This window comes from Myotis daubentonii, chromosome 16 (assembly GCF_963259705.1).
Source record: "Myotis daubentonii chromosome 16, mMyoDau2.1, whole genome shotgun sequence".
Classification (NCBI taxonomy): Eukaryota; Metazoa; Chordata; class Mammalia; order Chiroptera; family Vespertilionidae; genus Myotis; species Myotis daubentonii.
This window is the reverse complement of record NC_081855.1, coordinates 47,530,178-47,548,285: the sequence shown is the minus strand read 5'-3', so window position 1 is coordinate 47,548,285 and position 18,108 is coordinate 47,530,178. Positions and strand designations below refer to the sequence as shown.

The following is an 18,108-nucleotide window of genomic DNA, read 5'->3' as shown; positions in this document are numbered from 1 at the left end:
GACAACTGCAAGTCCCCTTCTCTCTCTGGGCTTTTGTTTTCTCTCTGGCTATCCCTTCCTTCTTTGTATGGAGTTGGCAAGAATGCCCAGAACCAGCATTTTGATGCCATTACAAAAGAAACTCAGCACCATCACACATGGCCAGGAGCCAAATCAGAAATTTATTTGTGCTTTTCAAATCAGACAAAACAAGCAGAGACTCCCTTCTCCAAAGGAAAACCTTCGACAGGAGGTTTCCTTCTCTCTCGCCTTCTCCGTGACAAGCCTGTGGGAAGGGCGGACGTGGCTGGGCGGGGATGTTTAGAGATGGAATGAGCTGTGACAAAGCAGGCGTAGTAACAGGTCTGCTGACTATGCCTCTTCCCACTTGTGCTTCGATGGTTTACAGTTACTAACAGGTGTCAGAGACGTGGGTGTTGGTGGGGTAGCAGAGGTGGGAAGTGGGAGTTCTTGATGATCAGTTTCTTCATAAAGGCAGGCTAGAGAGAAGGATACATGTCCTACAGGAGGAAAAACACATACATTTGCATGTCTGATTTAAAATATAGAAGGCATAAAAGGGCACAGAGTAAAAAGTGTCTCCCTGTCTCACAGTCCTTGGAGGCAACCAGTGTTAGCATTTTCTTTTCCTTCCAGAGCATCTCATCTATCTATATAAAACCCTAATATGCAAAAAGACCAAATGGCAGAATGACTGGTGGGAAGACTGGTCACTATGACATGCACTAACCACCAGGGGGCAGATGCTCAATGCAGGAGCTGCTCCCAGCCTGCAGGCCCCAACCAGCGGCGGGGGCTGGCAAGCGGGTGGTGCCAGGCCAAGGCGGGTGCAAGTGGGGCCCCCAATCACCCCACCAGTTGCCCCATAGATTGACCCTGATCACTGGCCAGGCCTAGGGACCATACCGGTGCACGAATTTCATGTACCAGGCCTCTAGTACATTTATAAGCAATTGGAAACTTCCTTTTTACATGAGTGGAGTAAGTTAGGCCTACCTTTCTTTGCTACTTTTTAAATGTTTTATTTACCAACATATTTTAGAATGTATTCCATATCAATGCAGAGAATTTCTTTTTTCTTTTTTACTGTTGCATAGTATTCGATTCTATGAATGTACTACAGTTATTTGGCTAGTTCTCTATTGAACATTTAGTTTATTTCCAATGGTTTGTTATTACAAACAAATAACCTTGTGTGACGAACATTTTGCGTGTGTGCAAGTGTAGCTGTAGGATAAACTCCTAGATGTGGAATTGTTGGGTCAAAGAAAATGAGGAGATAAACAACTTTGTCATTAAATAAATCAGTCAAACTTGTGACTCTGCTTAGATTTGAGAGAAAAATTCCAACCCTTCTACATTCATGGCCAGGAAATGGAGCCCTCATTGGGAAAGTCATGAAGTCACACCTGTGCGACAGGTCTGCGCTGGTGCTTTACGGTTGTACAAGGGCATCTGAAAGTAAGATCTATCCTTATGTATTTTCCTAAAAGAATCCACCTGGTCTGGAAGATTCCAAGGACAGTTTGTATTACTGTCACACATGTCATCCCTCACCCCCAGCAATAAAATCGGCTCCCATTTCAGGCCGGAAGGTGGAGCTAGTGACATCATGCTAGCTTTGGGTGCCCCCTATCACCATCCTAATACTAAACAAAACCCATTCCATGCCAAAGCGATTGCAACATTGCCTTACCCAAAGCAAGCACTTACCCAACTATTTTAAAATATGATCTGGTTCTTGCTCATAAAATGCAAGCCATATTCTTTATTACCTAAAAGTTAATTTATGTTCCCTAGGAATCCTCATACTGGGCTCCTAATCTTGGCCAATCATATTGTAATACATGGGCATTTGGGGGAAATAGTGCCATGCCTGGATTTGCGAGCTGGGATCTAGACCCATGCTTGTGGCACAGATTCCTAGTTGTCCCCAATATCCATTCGCCCCTTTTTATTTTATGAATGAACCCATCTTCCACTTTTAAGCTAGACACAATAAAGCTTTCTTTGCAGCTTTGTCTTCCTGTCTGTGTGTCTAAGTTCTGGCCAAAGGAATGTAAGCAGGAGTGGTAAGTGCAACATCTGTGAAGTGTCCTTAAAAGGGGAAGGTGTGCCCTTTTCCTTTTATTTTATGTTTCCTGCTGGGTAGGACACAGGCATGATAGTTGGAGCTGGAACATCCATCTTAGACCATGAGGTAACCTTAGGAATGTTGGCCACACACAGTGGAGCAAAAACAAAAAACAACAACAAAAAAGCAAGGTACCTGGGACCTAGTTACCTTGTATTACTTACCTCTGGGTTTTTACAGAAGAGAAAAATAAATTTCCATGTTAATCAAATCAGTTATTTTGAGTTTTCTGTCACATGTAGTTGAACTTAATCATAACTGACACAGTCCCCTAATTTAGCAAAAACAATTCCAGAATCATCATCTTTCAGTGGTGAATTATTAGCATCACCTTTGGAAATGAAGCAAAGCTACTTCACTGGCAACTCTCATCCTTCACAGAGAAACAAAGGCATGGCCAACACATTCATTGGCAATAGTTCGCATACCTGGGCTTCATCTTTCTTCTACTTCAAAGGCAGTTGTGAGGTACTCCTTTGGAACAATCCCAATGAGGCTGTTCAGTTCTCCTACCCACCAGCCATACATGTTATGCTCCTGAAAAATGAAGAGAGAATGGTTTCAGTTGGAATTTGGCCATGCTTCAGGTAATCTCTTATGGTGACTGCATGGGAGATTCTGTGGGGTGGTTAACACCCTTGATGGGATTATTAAATTTAAAGAAGTCATCTAGAGGAGGAAAGCAAACTGTTTTCATTTTGCCATCTTCCTGTCTACATTGTAAACTTAGCACCTTTGATGCCTTGCTGAATGTAAAGACCTTCCTTCCTTCCTTCCTTCCTTCCTTCCTTCCTTCCTTCCTTCCTCCCTCCCCCCTCCTTCCCTTTCCTTCCTTCCTTCCTTCCTTCCTTCCTTCCTTCCTTCCTTCCTTCCTTCCTTCCTCCCTCCCTCCCCCCCTCCCTCCCTTCTCTTTCTTTCTTTCTTTCTTTCTTTCTTTCTTTCTTTCTTTCTTTCTTTCTTTCTTTCTTTCTTTCTTTCTTTCTTTCTTCCTTCCTTCCTTCCTTCCTTCCTTCCTTCCTTCCTTCCTTCCTTCCTTCCTTCCTTCCTTCCTTCCTTCCTTCCTTCCTTCCTTCTTTTCTTTTCTTTTCTTTTCTTTCTTTCTTTCTTTCTTTCTTTCTTTCTTTCTTTCTTTCTTTCTTTCTTTCTTTCTTTCTTTCCCATAGAAAGTTGGACACACCCTAAAATGCCAGAACACTACAAATATTCAGGGAGTCAGGTCATAGTTCAAATCAATATTTACCAAGCATCTTCTATGTGCAAAGTGCTGTTTGAGTTCCCAAGAGATGTATAATGATGAATCAGAACACTGCTTGCTCCCTGGGAGCTTATAGCAGAGAGTAATGGGCTATGGAGTCAGACAGACTGGGATCTAATCCCCACTTGGTCATTTAGTAGCCATATGACCTTAAGTTCTCCTAGCTTTAACTTCCTCTTCTGTAAGAGCGGGGAGACTATCACCCCTCCCCTATGTGGTGGGGACATAAGTGACGCCACAGAAGTAAAAACAATGAATTCAAAGTAACTGATACGTCGTAGGTGCTGTAAACATTAGAGATGGGAGGTTGACAGGTACATTAATAATTACAGGCAGGCTAAGCGATTGAGCATCAACCCAGGAACCAAGAGGTCCTCAGGCCAGGGCACATGCCCGGGTTGAGGTTAATGTGGTTGTTTTCCAGGGTTCTGTCCTGCCTTCTGACTTGATGCACTTTCCTTGAGCAATCTTATATACCTCTGTGGTTTAGCTACTAATATCTGTGCAAATGACTCACAACCATAGCTCCCGCCCAGATCTAAATGATGGATTCCCAATACCCAAGTGTATGCCAAGCTGCTCACACTCAATATATCCTAAATTTAACCCATCACCCTGCTTCTATTTCCATTCCCACCCCCAAACTTTCTATCCCTCCTGTTTCCTCTATCTCAGGACATGGCACCACTATGGACTCAGTTACTCAAGCCAGAAACCCGAGAGTCATTTCCAATTTCACCCTCCTTTTCCAATCAGCCCTTGAGTCCTGTCAGTTCTCTTTCCAAAATGTTACTGGGATCCACTCACTTCTCTCCATGCCCATTGACAATATTCTAGAGTCATGTCACAGTCGTCTCTCAGGAGGACTATAGAAATAACCTCCAAATTGGTGTCTGTATCTCCATTCTCACTGTCCTCCAATCTAGTCTTCATTCTGCAGCCAGAATCCTTCTGAAATGTCACTGCCCTGCTCAAAACCTTTCAGTGAGTTCCCACTGCCTATTTATTGCCAACTTCTTAACAAGGTGGACAAGGCCCTGCATGACCTGTTCCCGATCACTGCCTAGCACTTTCACTCACCCCCTAAGTCTAGTGGACCCTTAGTCAAACAGAACTTGTCTCAGCTGCTCCCATGGCTACACCCTCTCTCATCTTGGAGCCTTTCCTCTGCCGTTAGCTTCTACTTCCCTTCTCCCTCTCATGGGCTCACTCCTAAGCAGCTCTCAGATCTCAATTCCTGTGTCTTTCTAGATTCTCTAGAAACCTCTCCTTGCCATTCACTCTCTGACTACGTGGGGGCCCTCTGACTATGTGGTCCACAGGGCTGTGCCCTACGCTTCCCTGGACATGAGCTCATCATGTTGTCTTGTATCGGTCTGCTTTTGCCTCAGTGCCAGTCACTAGGTGGGGAGTTTTGTGAGAGCTGGGACCTTGTTGGTTTTGTGTGCTGTTGTATTCCCAGCACTCAGTGTGGTACCCAGCACAGAATGGGGCCAAAAAAAAACACCCACTTGTTAAATGAGGTTATGAAGAAATGAAGGGAGCAGTGGGGATTTGTACTCTCAGTTGAGCAGATTTAGTTACAACTAACTACAAACTATTCTCCTGGTGATTGAACTGGTTGTGGCAGGAAGAGAGCAACTGCCTTTGGAGACATTTTCCCCAAATGGCTCCCTAAGTACCATGAAGACAGACTCAAATGGCATAAGAAGTGAGACCTTTGAGTTGGCCCTAAAAGGAACAGAGAATTATCTTTAAAAATCAGTCTGAAATAAATGAATGTGTCTACTGCCTCTCCCCACCAGACCTTCTTCCCTTCCCCCCCAACCCCCCCTAAGCCAACTCCCCTACAGTCTGCACTGCCTTATGGTAAATTACCCAGAATTCCTTAGCCTGTGCTGTTAGAACATTTTAAAGCTCCTATCGGTACAAGTTATGTTCCGGTCCACCTCCCAACACTTAGGGCAGTTTCTGCCATAAGTTTTCTTGCAGTATTGTCTTGTGTTAGCATGTCACAGCAATGGCCATGTCTACGGGGCCTTGTTGCAAAGGGTAAACACATCCTGTGTTGTCTTCTCTCATTGGGACTCATAAAAACTCTAGCTTTAGTTCTTCTGTTATCTCACAGGTGGGGAGGGCATGATGCCTGACAGTCTTTTGATCACGGCCAGCTTGCTTAAACATGTGTGGAGAGTGGCTTTCTACCTACCAGATGCTGTCATCTTCATCACCCGAGGGGCTCAGAGAGGACTCTCTCTCCGTAGGGACTATTCCCGACTCCCGACTCTGACATCGCCCTTTAGCCTAATGCCAGGAGTAGGACCAGGCCTGGGGAAGGTGCACCGTCAACTCGAAGAGGGTGCAAACAGGACGCAGATGAGGCACGCAGGACACCTGCCAAGACCAGGCTCCCAGTCACCGTGCTCTTGCTCGAGGGGAACACTGACCCTGTCAGTCACAGATGTGGCAGCCTCACCACAGTGGTGAGAACTGAAATGAGTGAAGTCAACTCTCTGCCCTTCAAAACAGAAATGCAGGCAGAAGTGTAAGGAGGAAGGCAGAGTCTCAGAGACCATATGTATCCTGCTGTGGGAGCCTCGGAGCTTAATCAAAGCACCTACAGGTCCTGAGGTCTGACTGTCTTTTCCAGATTTCATCCCTTGGCTGGATACCCGAAAAGGGCTGCAGGGCTGAGATGTTTAAAGCATGAATGGAGCATTTCTAGCCTTCTCTTTCACTGCCCCCCCCCCATGCTTTGCTCCAGCCCAGTCTGAACACCACGAGGTATTTTAAAATAATTTCTACTTTGATGAATTGCTGGGGAGTCCACAATTGCTCATAATCAAAGGGAGAAAAATGCAAATGAGATCCGGCCGAGAACTATCACCACCAAACGTTTATTTCACTGCACAGTGCCAAAAAGAATTAAAACAACATTAAACTCACAGCAATCATGTTTAAGCCCTCGTTTCCAAGTGCCAAATTGCACCACTCTGGATCATACAGATGTTCGTTAATTATGCTAATTTTTATTAAACTATTAAAATGGAGAGAGTCCTGGCTCAGCCAGGCAGACCCCAGCTCTGAATGAACTCTGCTCTTGTCTAGAGGTGTTAATTTACTGCATTTTTTTTATTAAGTTGCTGATTCTTGGATTAGTTTTGGGATGGCAGAGAGGCCTGAATTCTTGGGATCAACATTTCAAATAAAGTTTGACTGCTTTTTGCCCAGATGTTTGGAAAGACAAGAAAAATGTGGAGACATTTCTGGAAGACCTCAAATACTCAATATGGGGATACATACCTACAGGTGACAATGTCAGGGAATCAGAATTACAAAGGCTCCCCATGCTGTAACTCTATAAACACTGTGTATGGTAGAGCTAAAATGTTAATTATACAAAACCGTTAATTGAAGATGCTTTAGATAAGAATATAAAAAGCTATTTAAAAAATCCTTCACATCAGGGCTTGCTTCTTGCCACAGTCTTTTAAGAAGACTTTCACTCGAAAATAGTACAATGTGTGGTCTGTTCTCGTCATTAGTATCTCTAGGCTTGATGAAACATCTGTTCCCCTCAACATCAACTCTGCCTCACCTCACTGACCCCCCCAAATGAAGGAGTCTTAAAAAGGAGGGTTGGCTACTTGAAGTCCATTATCTGGATGGAGAAGCCACTGGCCTGGGTGAGCAGAGCATTGAGTGACCTGACATCGACACAGCCCTCACCAACAGCAACCATCAGAAGTGTTGATGGGGGATTGCACACTGCCACCAATGGATTTATGCTGCTAATCTCCATCCACAAGGAAAAAACAACCCTACCAAACCTGCCATAAAAAGAACAGCAAATTCTATAAACAAAAAGCAGTATGGCCACCAACCACGGGCGCGGCGCACAGCTGGACTCTGCCTCCAGTGGTTTCCTATTGCTGTTTACGGCTTCAAGACTATCATGGACCTCCTCGGTGCTCCTCCTGTCACAGGGCCCTGAGTCCCTGTGTGGGGCTGCAAATACCCTGTCAGTAGGTGTCAGGGGATATCAGGGGGGAAACCAGCAGGCGCCTATCATAAGCCTTAAAAGAGATTAAATACCCCTACTCCATGATTGCTACATTTTAATTTCTCTCCTCCCCGCTGCTTCCTATTTGTATAAGCTCTTCCATGGCTCCCCTGGAGTAGCACAGACATGACCTGAAATGACCAGCCTGTCTTGGATGAGAATTCAATTTCTAGGCTCAGTGACTCCTAGGCTGTTCCAACAACAGGAAGTCTCCATCCTCTAGGACACAGATTCGTAAGCTGGAGCCTCTGAGCCCCTGGCCTGGCCTGTCCGTGGACGGACGTGAAGGAATCTTTGAACTCCTTGAAACCGGTGTAGAATTTGGTGTGCATGTGTACACGTGTCTTGTCCCTGGGGTGCGGCCCAGATCTTTGATCAGATTCTCAAAGGATTTATAAACCTGCTACAGTTTACAAACCAGTGCTCTAGGGCAGCGGTCGCCAACCGATGGTCCTCGGACCGCTGGTGGTCCGTGAGGTCCGAAAGGTTGGCGACCGCTGCTCTAGGGGGAAAACGCGATGATCTTGATGGCCAGGATCTGTACTTTGGCCCAGTGTGGCCACCTTCACCTCCCTCCCTCTTTTTATTTTTTTTTAATAAAGTATTTTAAAAATATATATTTCATTATTGATTTCAGAGAAGAAGAGAGAAGGAGAGAGAGATAGAAACATCAATGATTGATCAGCTGCCTCCTGCACAACCCCTACTGGGGATCAAGCCCACAACCCAGGCATGTGCCCTTGGCCGGAATGGAACCTGGGACCCTTCCGTCCGCAGGCTGACGCTCTATCCACCGAGCCAAGCCGGCTAGGGCCTCCCTCCCTCTTTTGAAAAAATACAATGAAAGGAAATCAAGAATCCCTGTTCCTGCTGCTGGGTTTCCTATGCTTCAGCCTCCAGCTGCAGACTCTGTTTCTTCCTGAAATGCTGACCAAGCCTGCTTATCCCTTCGAAAGCACCACCGCTTTCACCGTGACTTAGAAGTTGTGGTGTCTTCCCATAGCTTCCATTCAGACGCACATGAGGGCGTGGGGAACCAGCTGCTTGCCACAGCCAGTTCCCCCTGAGAACGTTCCTAATAGAAATGTTCTCTCTTCACATTGAATTGGGCTTTAGACAAGCCTCCGTGGGACAAGATTCCCAGAAAAATGTCTCAGACTTTTGTTCTTTTAACCGTCAAAGTTCACTATATCTGCGCTTGTAAACAACAGGATTCCTCTTCAAGAGGACAATCAATCAGCCCCTAACATGAAAGATCAATAAATGCTTGATAAATGTATGGGAAAGGCCAGTCAATCACAGAATTATTTGTTTATGATTGCTTATTTCTCTACGAGGGCTTGTGCATCATACATTATCATCAGTAAAGATGGGGAGTTTGAATTCCTCGGTGGAGTAGATTGTAATATTCCAGGGCCAGCCGAAAACATCATATTTCTACTCTGGATTGGCCCACAATTTCTCTACTCTTAAAATCCAGCTTTGGAAATGTAATGCCTTCTGAGGCTATCATAAATGATTAAATAAATGGAGGGCTCTAACTCAGCACCCTTCCTACTGCTGAGAAAAACAAGACTGGACAGGAATTGCTCACCAAAGACAAACAGGTGCCTGCTTTTCAGCACAAGTGGTTTCGTGAAGAGATTTTGCAGAAGGATAAAGGAAGCGGTCAGCTGGGTGGACAGTGGGTTAGTGGTGTTGAAACCTGTGAAGAGCTCAGCGCTCAGGGCTTGGCTGAAACCTTGGCGGCCTCTCCAGACGATTTCACACTGTGTTTTGAGTTGCTGGCCATCATTTTCTCTCTCCTCCATTATTCAGAGTTTTGGTCTATGAATCATACAAATGAATCACGAAATTTGCCTCAATTGACCCAGTGTATTGTTACATTTCAGAGAATTTGCTAACCTGGAGGTCGATGGGCCTGGATTCGGGGTAGTGCGGGAAAGGTACGTGAGTGTAAGAAAGGGGACATGGAAAGGTTGGGTGGTCAGTGAGAGCCATTGGGGGCGGGGGGGGGGGGGAGGGTACAGAGCAACAATTCTACAAAGCTCACTCCCTGGCCAAGTGTTCCGAGGAGAAGAGGGATGGGTCAGCTAGATGGAAGGTCCAAGAGCACTCCAGAGCAAGGGACCATCCAGCCTCCAGTCTGAAGCTGATGTCCTGCAAGGGGTATGGGTGGATGACGGTCAAGTCAAGGCCAGGGAGGTGTGCAGGACCTGTGTACAAACTGGACACTGTTGGGGATGGAAGGGTGGGCAAAACGCATGGTGTGCATGACAGAAAAATCATGAGCTGTGAAGGGAAGAGGGAGGGTGGACCGGGGCTGCAAGGAAAGAGGAACAAGGAAGAAACCCACAACTTGAACTTGGCCTGAAGAACAGAGAAAAGAGAAAGGGAAGGGAAACACTTTGCAGTTGACAGACAGCAAGGTGCCAAGTGCAGAATTCAGGAACAATAGAGACAGCACCATTTTGGAGCTGATAGGATTGTGATGCCATGTGAGACCTGCGTATTAATATGTATTCCATAAACTGTGCAGCTCGCAGCTCTGAGCCGCTCTGCTTTGCTCTGACCGCAGTACCAGCCTCAGGCACCACAACACAATTTGGAAACAATGTGACGGAAATGTTTAATCTGCTCGGCCCATCTGTGCTGCGTATTTCTCCAGCTCTCCCTGAGAGAGGCGCCTTGAATCTCCACATTGCCTTTAATATTCTCCTAAATCACCTCCCCACTGCACTTCAAGGGCCATTGCTACAATATCACAGGTTCATCTAAAGTGCAATGGGGAGGGGGCTGGGGAGGAGGCACAGGCCGGGATATTTTTTATTTTAAAATAATTTCCAGAGATGGTCTTTTCTGCTTCCTTTAAAAAAAAGGAGAAAAGTTATTCTACTGTTGCCGTAAGGTTATTGAGGTTGTTTGGTGCAAAACAGGGTAGGATAGAGTGGAATCATTCTCCAAAGAATTATTTTTATTAATCTCGATTCCCTCAATTGGACACGGGAGGGGGTGAGCAGATGCTCGTCCCTCTTATCTCTGTTTCTCGCACCTTGCGAGGGTGATCTGTTCATTTGGGGCTGGTGCCTCTTTGCTTTACGCTGTCTGCATCGGGTATGGGTTTGACCCTGCCCTACTCTAAACAAAGCCATCTTGTTCAGCACAGGTACACCTTTAGTCTCTGGCCAACATGCCCGCATCAGAAAGGGACACCGTCTGCATTATTTATTTTAGCTTAAAATCTTAGGTTTTTCTCTCTTTCAGTACAGATGTGGAGTGTCAGATTTCTGCTCCCTTTCCCTCACTTGATTTTGCCAGATTCTGTGATTTGGGGTTTTAGACTATAGGAAGGAAGCTTGGAGTAGGTTTCGGAGAATGAGGGGACGACAAGTCACCACGTTCCAGACCTTAGACAAATGGAAGAGAGTTGCACATCAGGAAAATTAGGATTCCTTTCGCTTTGTGAATTAAAGAAATGAATAATTTAATCCTCAAGATTGTTCCGGCGAGGGAAAGGCAACGTCCCAGTTGCGGAGCCCTACGGCCTGTCGGTGTGTTACATCATCTGCACACATAGGCGTTTCCATGACAACCGCTTATAGCTTCATTTCCTGGATCCCTCTAGGGGGTGTCACAGCCAGATCCACCTGCTTTTCACCCTACCCTCCGTGGGGTCATGGTAAGGTCGCCAGAATAAATGAACGCGGGTACTAATGATCTGTTTACTGCTGTTTATGCTCTGTGTGTGTCAGGGGCACGCACATTTAGAGAGCTCATTATGGTTGCAATTAGAATGCACCATCGCTAGATATTTAACTCCTTTTTCTTTTAAATTAGCATTTTAATAACATTCTTAGAGCAGAGAAACAAAATGACCATTTTTCACGGACAAACTTGTAGCTGTAGGTGCAACTTTAATGGCAAAGTTGTGAAGGGGAAAGAAGGGAGGAAAAAAAAAAAAAAAGGCCATTTTTACTACTTTCACCCTCCTTCTTACCAAAAGGATATTTTTATTTGCTTTCTAACACACTCAATTTCCTAAATTTGTGTTGAATCCAATTATTTTGGGTGGTTTAAAGCACCGTACTCTTGTTGGACGGAAATTAGCAGCGATTGAAATTAACTTTCTAGGTGACCTGTGAAAGGGGCTAAAATAATTACAAGTGTGTATAAGAAACCCCTTCTCCAAAAGAACCTGCCGTAGGATCAGGCTGTGGTCAAATGATAATATTACTGGAATATCTTTACACAATAATCGCAGGGGCTATTTTCTTTAAAACGGTGATTGCAATTTTGTTTCTATTTTATAATCCTCAGGATTATTTTATGGAGGAGCAACGATGACAAAAAAAACATCATTATAGACAGGACAAATATTAAGCAGGAAGAATGAAAATAACACCACATCATTTCCCATTTAAAAATGGCACGATCTCGGAGTATCAAAAAGCAGGAGAGATAGAACAGGAAAGATACCGTGTAGAGGCCCACGGGGTCAGAATGTGCCATAAGGCGTTGCTTTTTCGGAACCAGCCAGCACCCTCGCTAGGTGTTTATAGGTGCTCTGTTTGCGGGAAGTACAGTGAGAAATAACAATTTGAATGTTTCGATTATCTTTCGCAGTCCATTCCATTTTCATTATTTATTTCCTATAAACCGGGACCTTGCTGAACATAATTCTGCAGACAAGGAGCTGGAAGGGACAGCCGATGTGAACGAGGAGATAGATGGTGGGTGCGTGTAAGATAGATGCTATGCGTTTATGAAAAAGAGCAGTCTGTCTGCATGCGAACATCCACCAGGTAGAGCGAGTGTGTACGCGGAGGCTGGTATTTATGGGTGGGGGAAAAGAGTGTAAGGAAGATCGTATGGGAACAAGCACGCCGAGCCTGAAAAGGGTTTGCTTTCTTTCCTTATCCTCTTGGAACCCACGCCCAGGTTCCGTTAAGATGTCCCCTGCTTGCGGTGGCTCCTGCGATACCTCACAAGCCTTTCCATGACAACAGTCGGGGGATTTCACAGTTAGAAGACTCAGGAGGTCAATAGTTGAAAAGCGAGAGTTAGAAAGAGACTTATTTATGGAGATCCAAACAATCCCACTGAAAAAGCCCTGATAGAAAGAGGAAAAAAATTTAAAGACGCAGCAGGAAGAAGAAAAAAAAAGCCTTTGTAAAGATGCAGGTTTAAAATGTTTATGCTTTTGAATTAGCCTATTTGCACCTTAGAATCTGCCGTTTCATAAATAAAATACGGGTGGCATAGACTATAATTTGGTGATAGCTACCCCAGGACATGTCTAGATGCACTTCTGTTATTTTAATTAAATACTGCATTATGGTTTGTGACAACTACATAGCTACAGCGTAAATGAATTCAGAATTAAAGTGTTACTTAGGCATCCAGTAATTTTTGTTTCATTCCCCAGTTTTACAGAGCAAATAGCTATAAAATCAAGATGTTGGTTCATTTACAGATGGGGCAGGATTGTTGTTGCTGTTTTTTTTCTCCTTAATCCTCACGCACAAAAAGAAGACAGAGCTGAGTCTGGCTCCCAACACTCTTAGCTTATGAGCCACCACATCACAAAGAAAAACACAGCCTCTTGACGATAATGTGAATGCTGAATATTAATTGCTGGTATTATGCTTATCTTTCTAGCCGGGTCTGTCTTTTCATAATTATTCTGATGGGCTGCAGTCTTGCATTGCCAGGAGATTTTTCCTCCTCTAACAGTTAGAAACCTATTGTATTTTATTTAAAAAATAATCTTCAAGTTCAGTGCTCCTTGGAAGTTTTTTGTATCCGGAACCCTTCCCAAATACAAAATATTAGTGGGAAGAGAGAAGCCGCTGAAGCTCTTTGCTGAAAAGATGACGCACGCTTCTGCATCTAAAAGAAAATATATTTTTCATTCTAGCAATATTAACGTTTCCTTAATGAAGCTGGAGAGGGTGTTACAATCTGATATAATCAGTTGGTTAGTTTAAATGTCACGTCACTAGCAAATCATAAGAAAGGTAGAGAATATTATCATCTAACAGGCACAGATTTTCACACAAAATTAATATGGTAGAGTAAAAAGATTTTTGTTCAAATCTGAGCGTGTAATTGTATCATTACTGTGTCATATGTCAGGATGAAAGATTTTAAAGAACAAGTTTTCTGAAACCATTGTCTTATTTCTAGTTTGATAGGCAATATAATCTTTTTATTAGCCTTAAATACCACAGGTCTGGCAATGTCTGCTAATCCCAGCTTTTCTGTGTTCTCACCCATTACCCCAAACCCCTTACTGCTAATCCTATAACCTCATTTGCAATGAGGTTATAATTTGCTTCAATATTTTGCTAGTTTGGTTGGAGAGCTGACTGCATACACTACCAAGAAACACTGGCAGGCAGAGGTTTGGCGGGGGGAGGGGGGGTTTGCTGAGTTCCTTTTGAGGAAATAATTACACAGAAACAAAGCTTTTGTGACTCCTTTTAAACAGAGCATCTCCCCGAAATGCCATGCAGCCTCCCTGGCAGATTAGTGAGGAGTTCATTACTAAATCTCTGTCTAACACACGTGCGGTTGACTCTGGAGGAGCCGCTTGTTATAACACTGGCAGCGGGAAATGGAGGGAATGTCACCGTTAAAGACACAAATTTCCCCCATAATATATTCGAATGGAAACCTCTGAATCCAATACTACATGGGCATATCTAATAAATTCACAATATTTCAGCCTCAACAGCCTTCACCGGTTAGTTTTAAAGATTTATGTGGTAAAAAATTACTCAGTGATGAATATGGTTTATTCTGTGCAGTATTGGAGGTATAAGGAATTAAACTACCGTCTTTAACAGTGAATTTATTATTACCTCTGTCAAAAGACGAAGACTTTAACAGCACTTGTTATAAATTCACTGCAAAATAAATGGCTGGAATTTTTTTTTTTTTTTTTTTTTTTTTACGCTGGAGTTTGGAAAGCATCGGGCTGTTCTGAGCATGAACCTAAACCTGCCACGGCTTATATGGTTCTAGGTAAACATTTCTGTCCGGGCCTCAGTTAATTATTTGCTCTGGGACTTTCCACCTGACTGAAAGGTGTGTGTGTGTGAGTGTGAGTGTGTGTGAGTGTGTGTGTGTGTGTGAGTGTGTGTGTGTGTGTGTAGAAAGTGAAAGGTCCCACCCAGGACGACAGTTTAGGAGTAAGGAGATTAAACTGCAAAATGCCAATTTTATTCTCTTTTTAAATAAATGGGTTTTATAATAAATGGCCAGGTTTGGAGGATACAGTTGATACGCAGTTTGGCCTCTTATTAGCAGGTTTACATGCATGCATCTGCACACACACACACACACACACACACACCCTCTCCCTTTTGTCCTCTCTTGGAATGGGTGTCCCCTCATTTATAAAAATTACCTGGAAGGAATGAGGCTGCCAGGGTTTGTTCTAGATGATTGGTTCCTGTCTGGGGGAAAGGAATGGCCTCGACTGAATCTGACCGGTGTGTGACCGTTGCCTTCCAGCTGACCCCAAATCCCATTCCCATCCTCCGAACTCTATAGCCTCCCATAGGGGTTATTAATGAGAGAAAACACCATCATCATCATCATCTTCGTCATCACAGCACAGTGTTGACCTGCTTGTTAACATGAAATGGGGTGGTGGGGACAGCTTCTGCTTCTCTTTCTTATCATCATAAATAAGAACGGGTATTTTCCGATGGTATCCCCCCCTACCCGCCCCCTTTGGTAAGGTCAGAGGTGAATAATAGCTCTTTGACAAGCATTGATCAGTTTCATCACACTGTTTGGGCAGCCAGCCCCCAGGCCTAGATTCTCCCTACTTACTACCCACGAATCGCCTCCCCCATAACCTCCCCCATCCCCCACGCTGCCGAGCAGAGGCTAATGGTGCCTGAGGAGGTCCTAAGTGGACACTAGATGTCACCAAACACCTCCTTTCCCTCAGAGCCCTGACATTAAAAACAAAACACACACACCCACCCACACACCCTTTCATTAAAGCAATCGAAGGAATTAACTTATCTGTTTTTATGAGGGTTCTTGTCACATTCAACTAAGCACACTTAAAAGAGGAAGGATTGCTGCGTTCAGATAATTTTTACAACATACAAATCTCTTTTGGAAGGGCTGGGGGTCAAGGGAGGGAGAAGGTCTACGCGCTTTAAGGAGTCCTTTGAGGGAGTAGGCGGAGAACCCCGGGCTTTCAGAAGCCCGTTATCACAGACAGGGAGTTCCGTTACCGTAGACCAGGTGTGCGGGACAGGCCTGCTGCATGCGGATCGCAAGGAGCTGGGGTTGGAGCTGGGGTTCGGCCTGAGTGTAAGTGGCTCCAACCCAGTGCTGGGAGCTAAATGTCACTCAGGGCGACAAAATCGGGCCACCCTCGTGCACATAAAGCCCATGGCCACCTCGCAGCATCACGTGTTAGATGTGAAACTTGGCCTCGCCTACGAGAGGCCCTGTTTCCATATCAACCGCACCAGCAGAGAAGGCGACCGAAGTTGGCGTGTTTGGGCCACCAGAGTGTCTTCCCACCCCAGCTAAGCTGCCACGTCAGCGTAACCCGTATGCGCTGCCCAACTTGTTGCTGCACGGCTGATTTCCGTGGGGACGAGTAGCTGGACAAATCGCGGGAGCAGCCTAAGGCCAACTCAGGAGGCACACAACGTAAGCCCAAGAGAGGCAGCCTGCTGACTTGGTTTACCTTAAATCCAAGACATCATTCAGGGACCGCCTGTCCTTTCTAGCCAATTGAGAAGGAGTTTCTCTCCTGTTCTCTCTTTAATTCACCCTTACCTGCTGGACAGCTCAGGTCACCGCTATATACGACTTCCGGAAAAGGAGGCTTAATCTTTAAATGGGCATGTAAGTTACCTTGCCTAGTGTTACGAGCATTTTTATAACGTAGGAAAAGGGTTTTCTAGCGAGAGACCTTGGAGCCAGGAAGACAGAGTCACGCCTCTGAAAGCCGGGACCTGTGACTTGTCTTATCCAGACTGAGGCTTCTTACCTCCCCTTTCCCCACTTACAATCCATGCCCACAGCAGAGCTGGTCCCCAGAAGGGCCTTCCGATCCCCACATAAGAGAAACGAAGCCAGAACACAGTGCTACTGCACGGAGGGTGATTCGGCACCTGCCCTGTCATGCCTGGTGCCCAGGCTGAATGGATTTTTGGAGTACACCTGTTGTTGAACCCCTGCCAAGTACTGATGGCCACTAACCCCCAAATCACTTTTCCCCGCTGTTGATGTTTGGAATGTCAGACAGGACTGAGCAGCAGCCGGCGTGTATTTCAAACACAGCAGATGGATTTTTATATTAGCTCCTATTTCATGTTCAGGCAGGGCGACCGCCACACTAAAACCGCAGCCTCAGTGCTGCCGAGTGGCTTCTGTGAGATTAATTCTGTGAAATTAATTGGGACAAGATTGAAAAGGAAATTAAAATGCAGCTGAGTGAACAGGCCTTTCAAACACCTTTTTCCCTGCTCTATTCAAACTTGCATTCTGCCATGGTCGCAGGCATCGTGGGGAGTAATTTACGAGAGGCAGGCTCCCAGGAGCCATCGGTTACGTCTGAGGGAACCCGCACAAGCGCCACAATCTGGAGGCACTGAAGAGCGCTAGACACCCCGCTGCGGCCTGAGCTGCGCCCCTCTGCACCCGGTGGAAGCTGAGCTCAGTCCCTGCGTCGTCGGAAAGAGTTCTTCAGAACTAACTGGGTCCAGAAGGAATGAAGGAACGTCAGCATCGCTGGGTGCACAGATCTGCGTCGTTACTAAAATCTCCCTTTAATATATTTTAAGGCCCAAATTGGAAGCCAGTGAATTAAGTGGGCATGAAACGGCATGGGGCTGAGGACTGTATGGATGTGTTAGGGACGGGTCAGCGGGAGTCCTGCTGACGAGGCCACTGGCCACTGTTTCAGAGCTTGGATACACGGCTCCGGCCTCTCCTCAGAGGAGAAGTTTGAGCCGTTTCTGTCAGTGATGAAATCTCAGGCCGGAAATGACATGGTGGATTTCCACGTCGGCCTCTGCACTTTTTTTTATTTCTACGTGAGAACATTTTGTGCTTTTGAGCATCTCCATGAAGAGATCTTGGCTGGACAGGCTACCCTTTTCCCTCTCTCAATTCACCAATAGTTTATTGAACTGCTCGCTGTATCCAACAGTGACCCAAAAAGTTTGTTAGTGGAAAAGGGGGGTTGATAGTTACCAGTTCCTAGATGCCAGGCATTCTCCAATGTCAGCATCACAACACCCAATGAATAGAAATTAGCCCCATTTTTGCAGACGGGGAGACTGAGGAGTAACCAGATTCAGTGACTTGGCTCAAGGTCACATAAGTAACCCATCTGCTACCGACTTGCTTCCCTAAGAATAGAACAGGTGACTGGGCGTTTGGTTTCTATGGGGTACATCTTTCTTACCCAGCCAGTCTTCCTCTCTGGATTTTTTAAAAAAGAGTAAATAACTCTTTGGATCCTTTCTGCCCTAAGGCCCTAGGTCTTAACAACCTTTCCTGGCCCCCTGAGATTCTAGAATTCAAGGTTGGGTCATATGTGGGCAACTATTAAGAAACAGTAGGGGGCAGCATGACCCTAAGAATAAAGCTGTATCTCTCTCTCCCTCCCCC

The 18,108-nt window shown here is 45.2% G+C and overlaps 1 protein-coding gene across 1 annotated transcript in view; it reads right to left on the bottom strand.

Annotated features, from left to right (window-relative positions):
* Nucleotides 1–403: 403 nt before the first annotated feature.
* The window catches only part of SKAP1 (src kinase associated phosphoprotein 1), a 254,985-nt gene continuing 237,280 nt past the window's right edge, over nucleotides 404–18,108 (bottom strand). The window contains exons 12-13 of the mRNA XM_059670733.1: nucleotides 2,563–2,671; nucleotides 404–500 (exon numbers count right to left, since the gene is read on the bottom strand). Of these exons, the coding sequence (XP_059526716.1) occupies nucleotides 2,570–2,671 (102 nt within the window). The 3' untranslated portion in view covers nucleotides 404–500; nucleotides 2,563–2,569. The remainder of the gene's footprint in view (nucleotides 501–2,562; nucleotides 2,672–18,108) is intronic.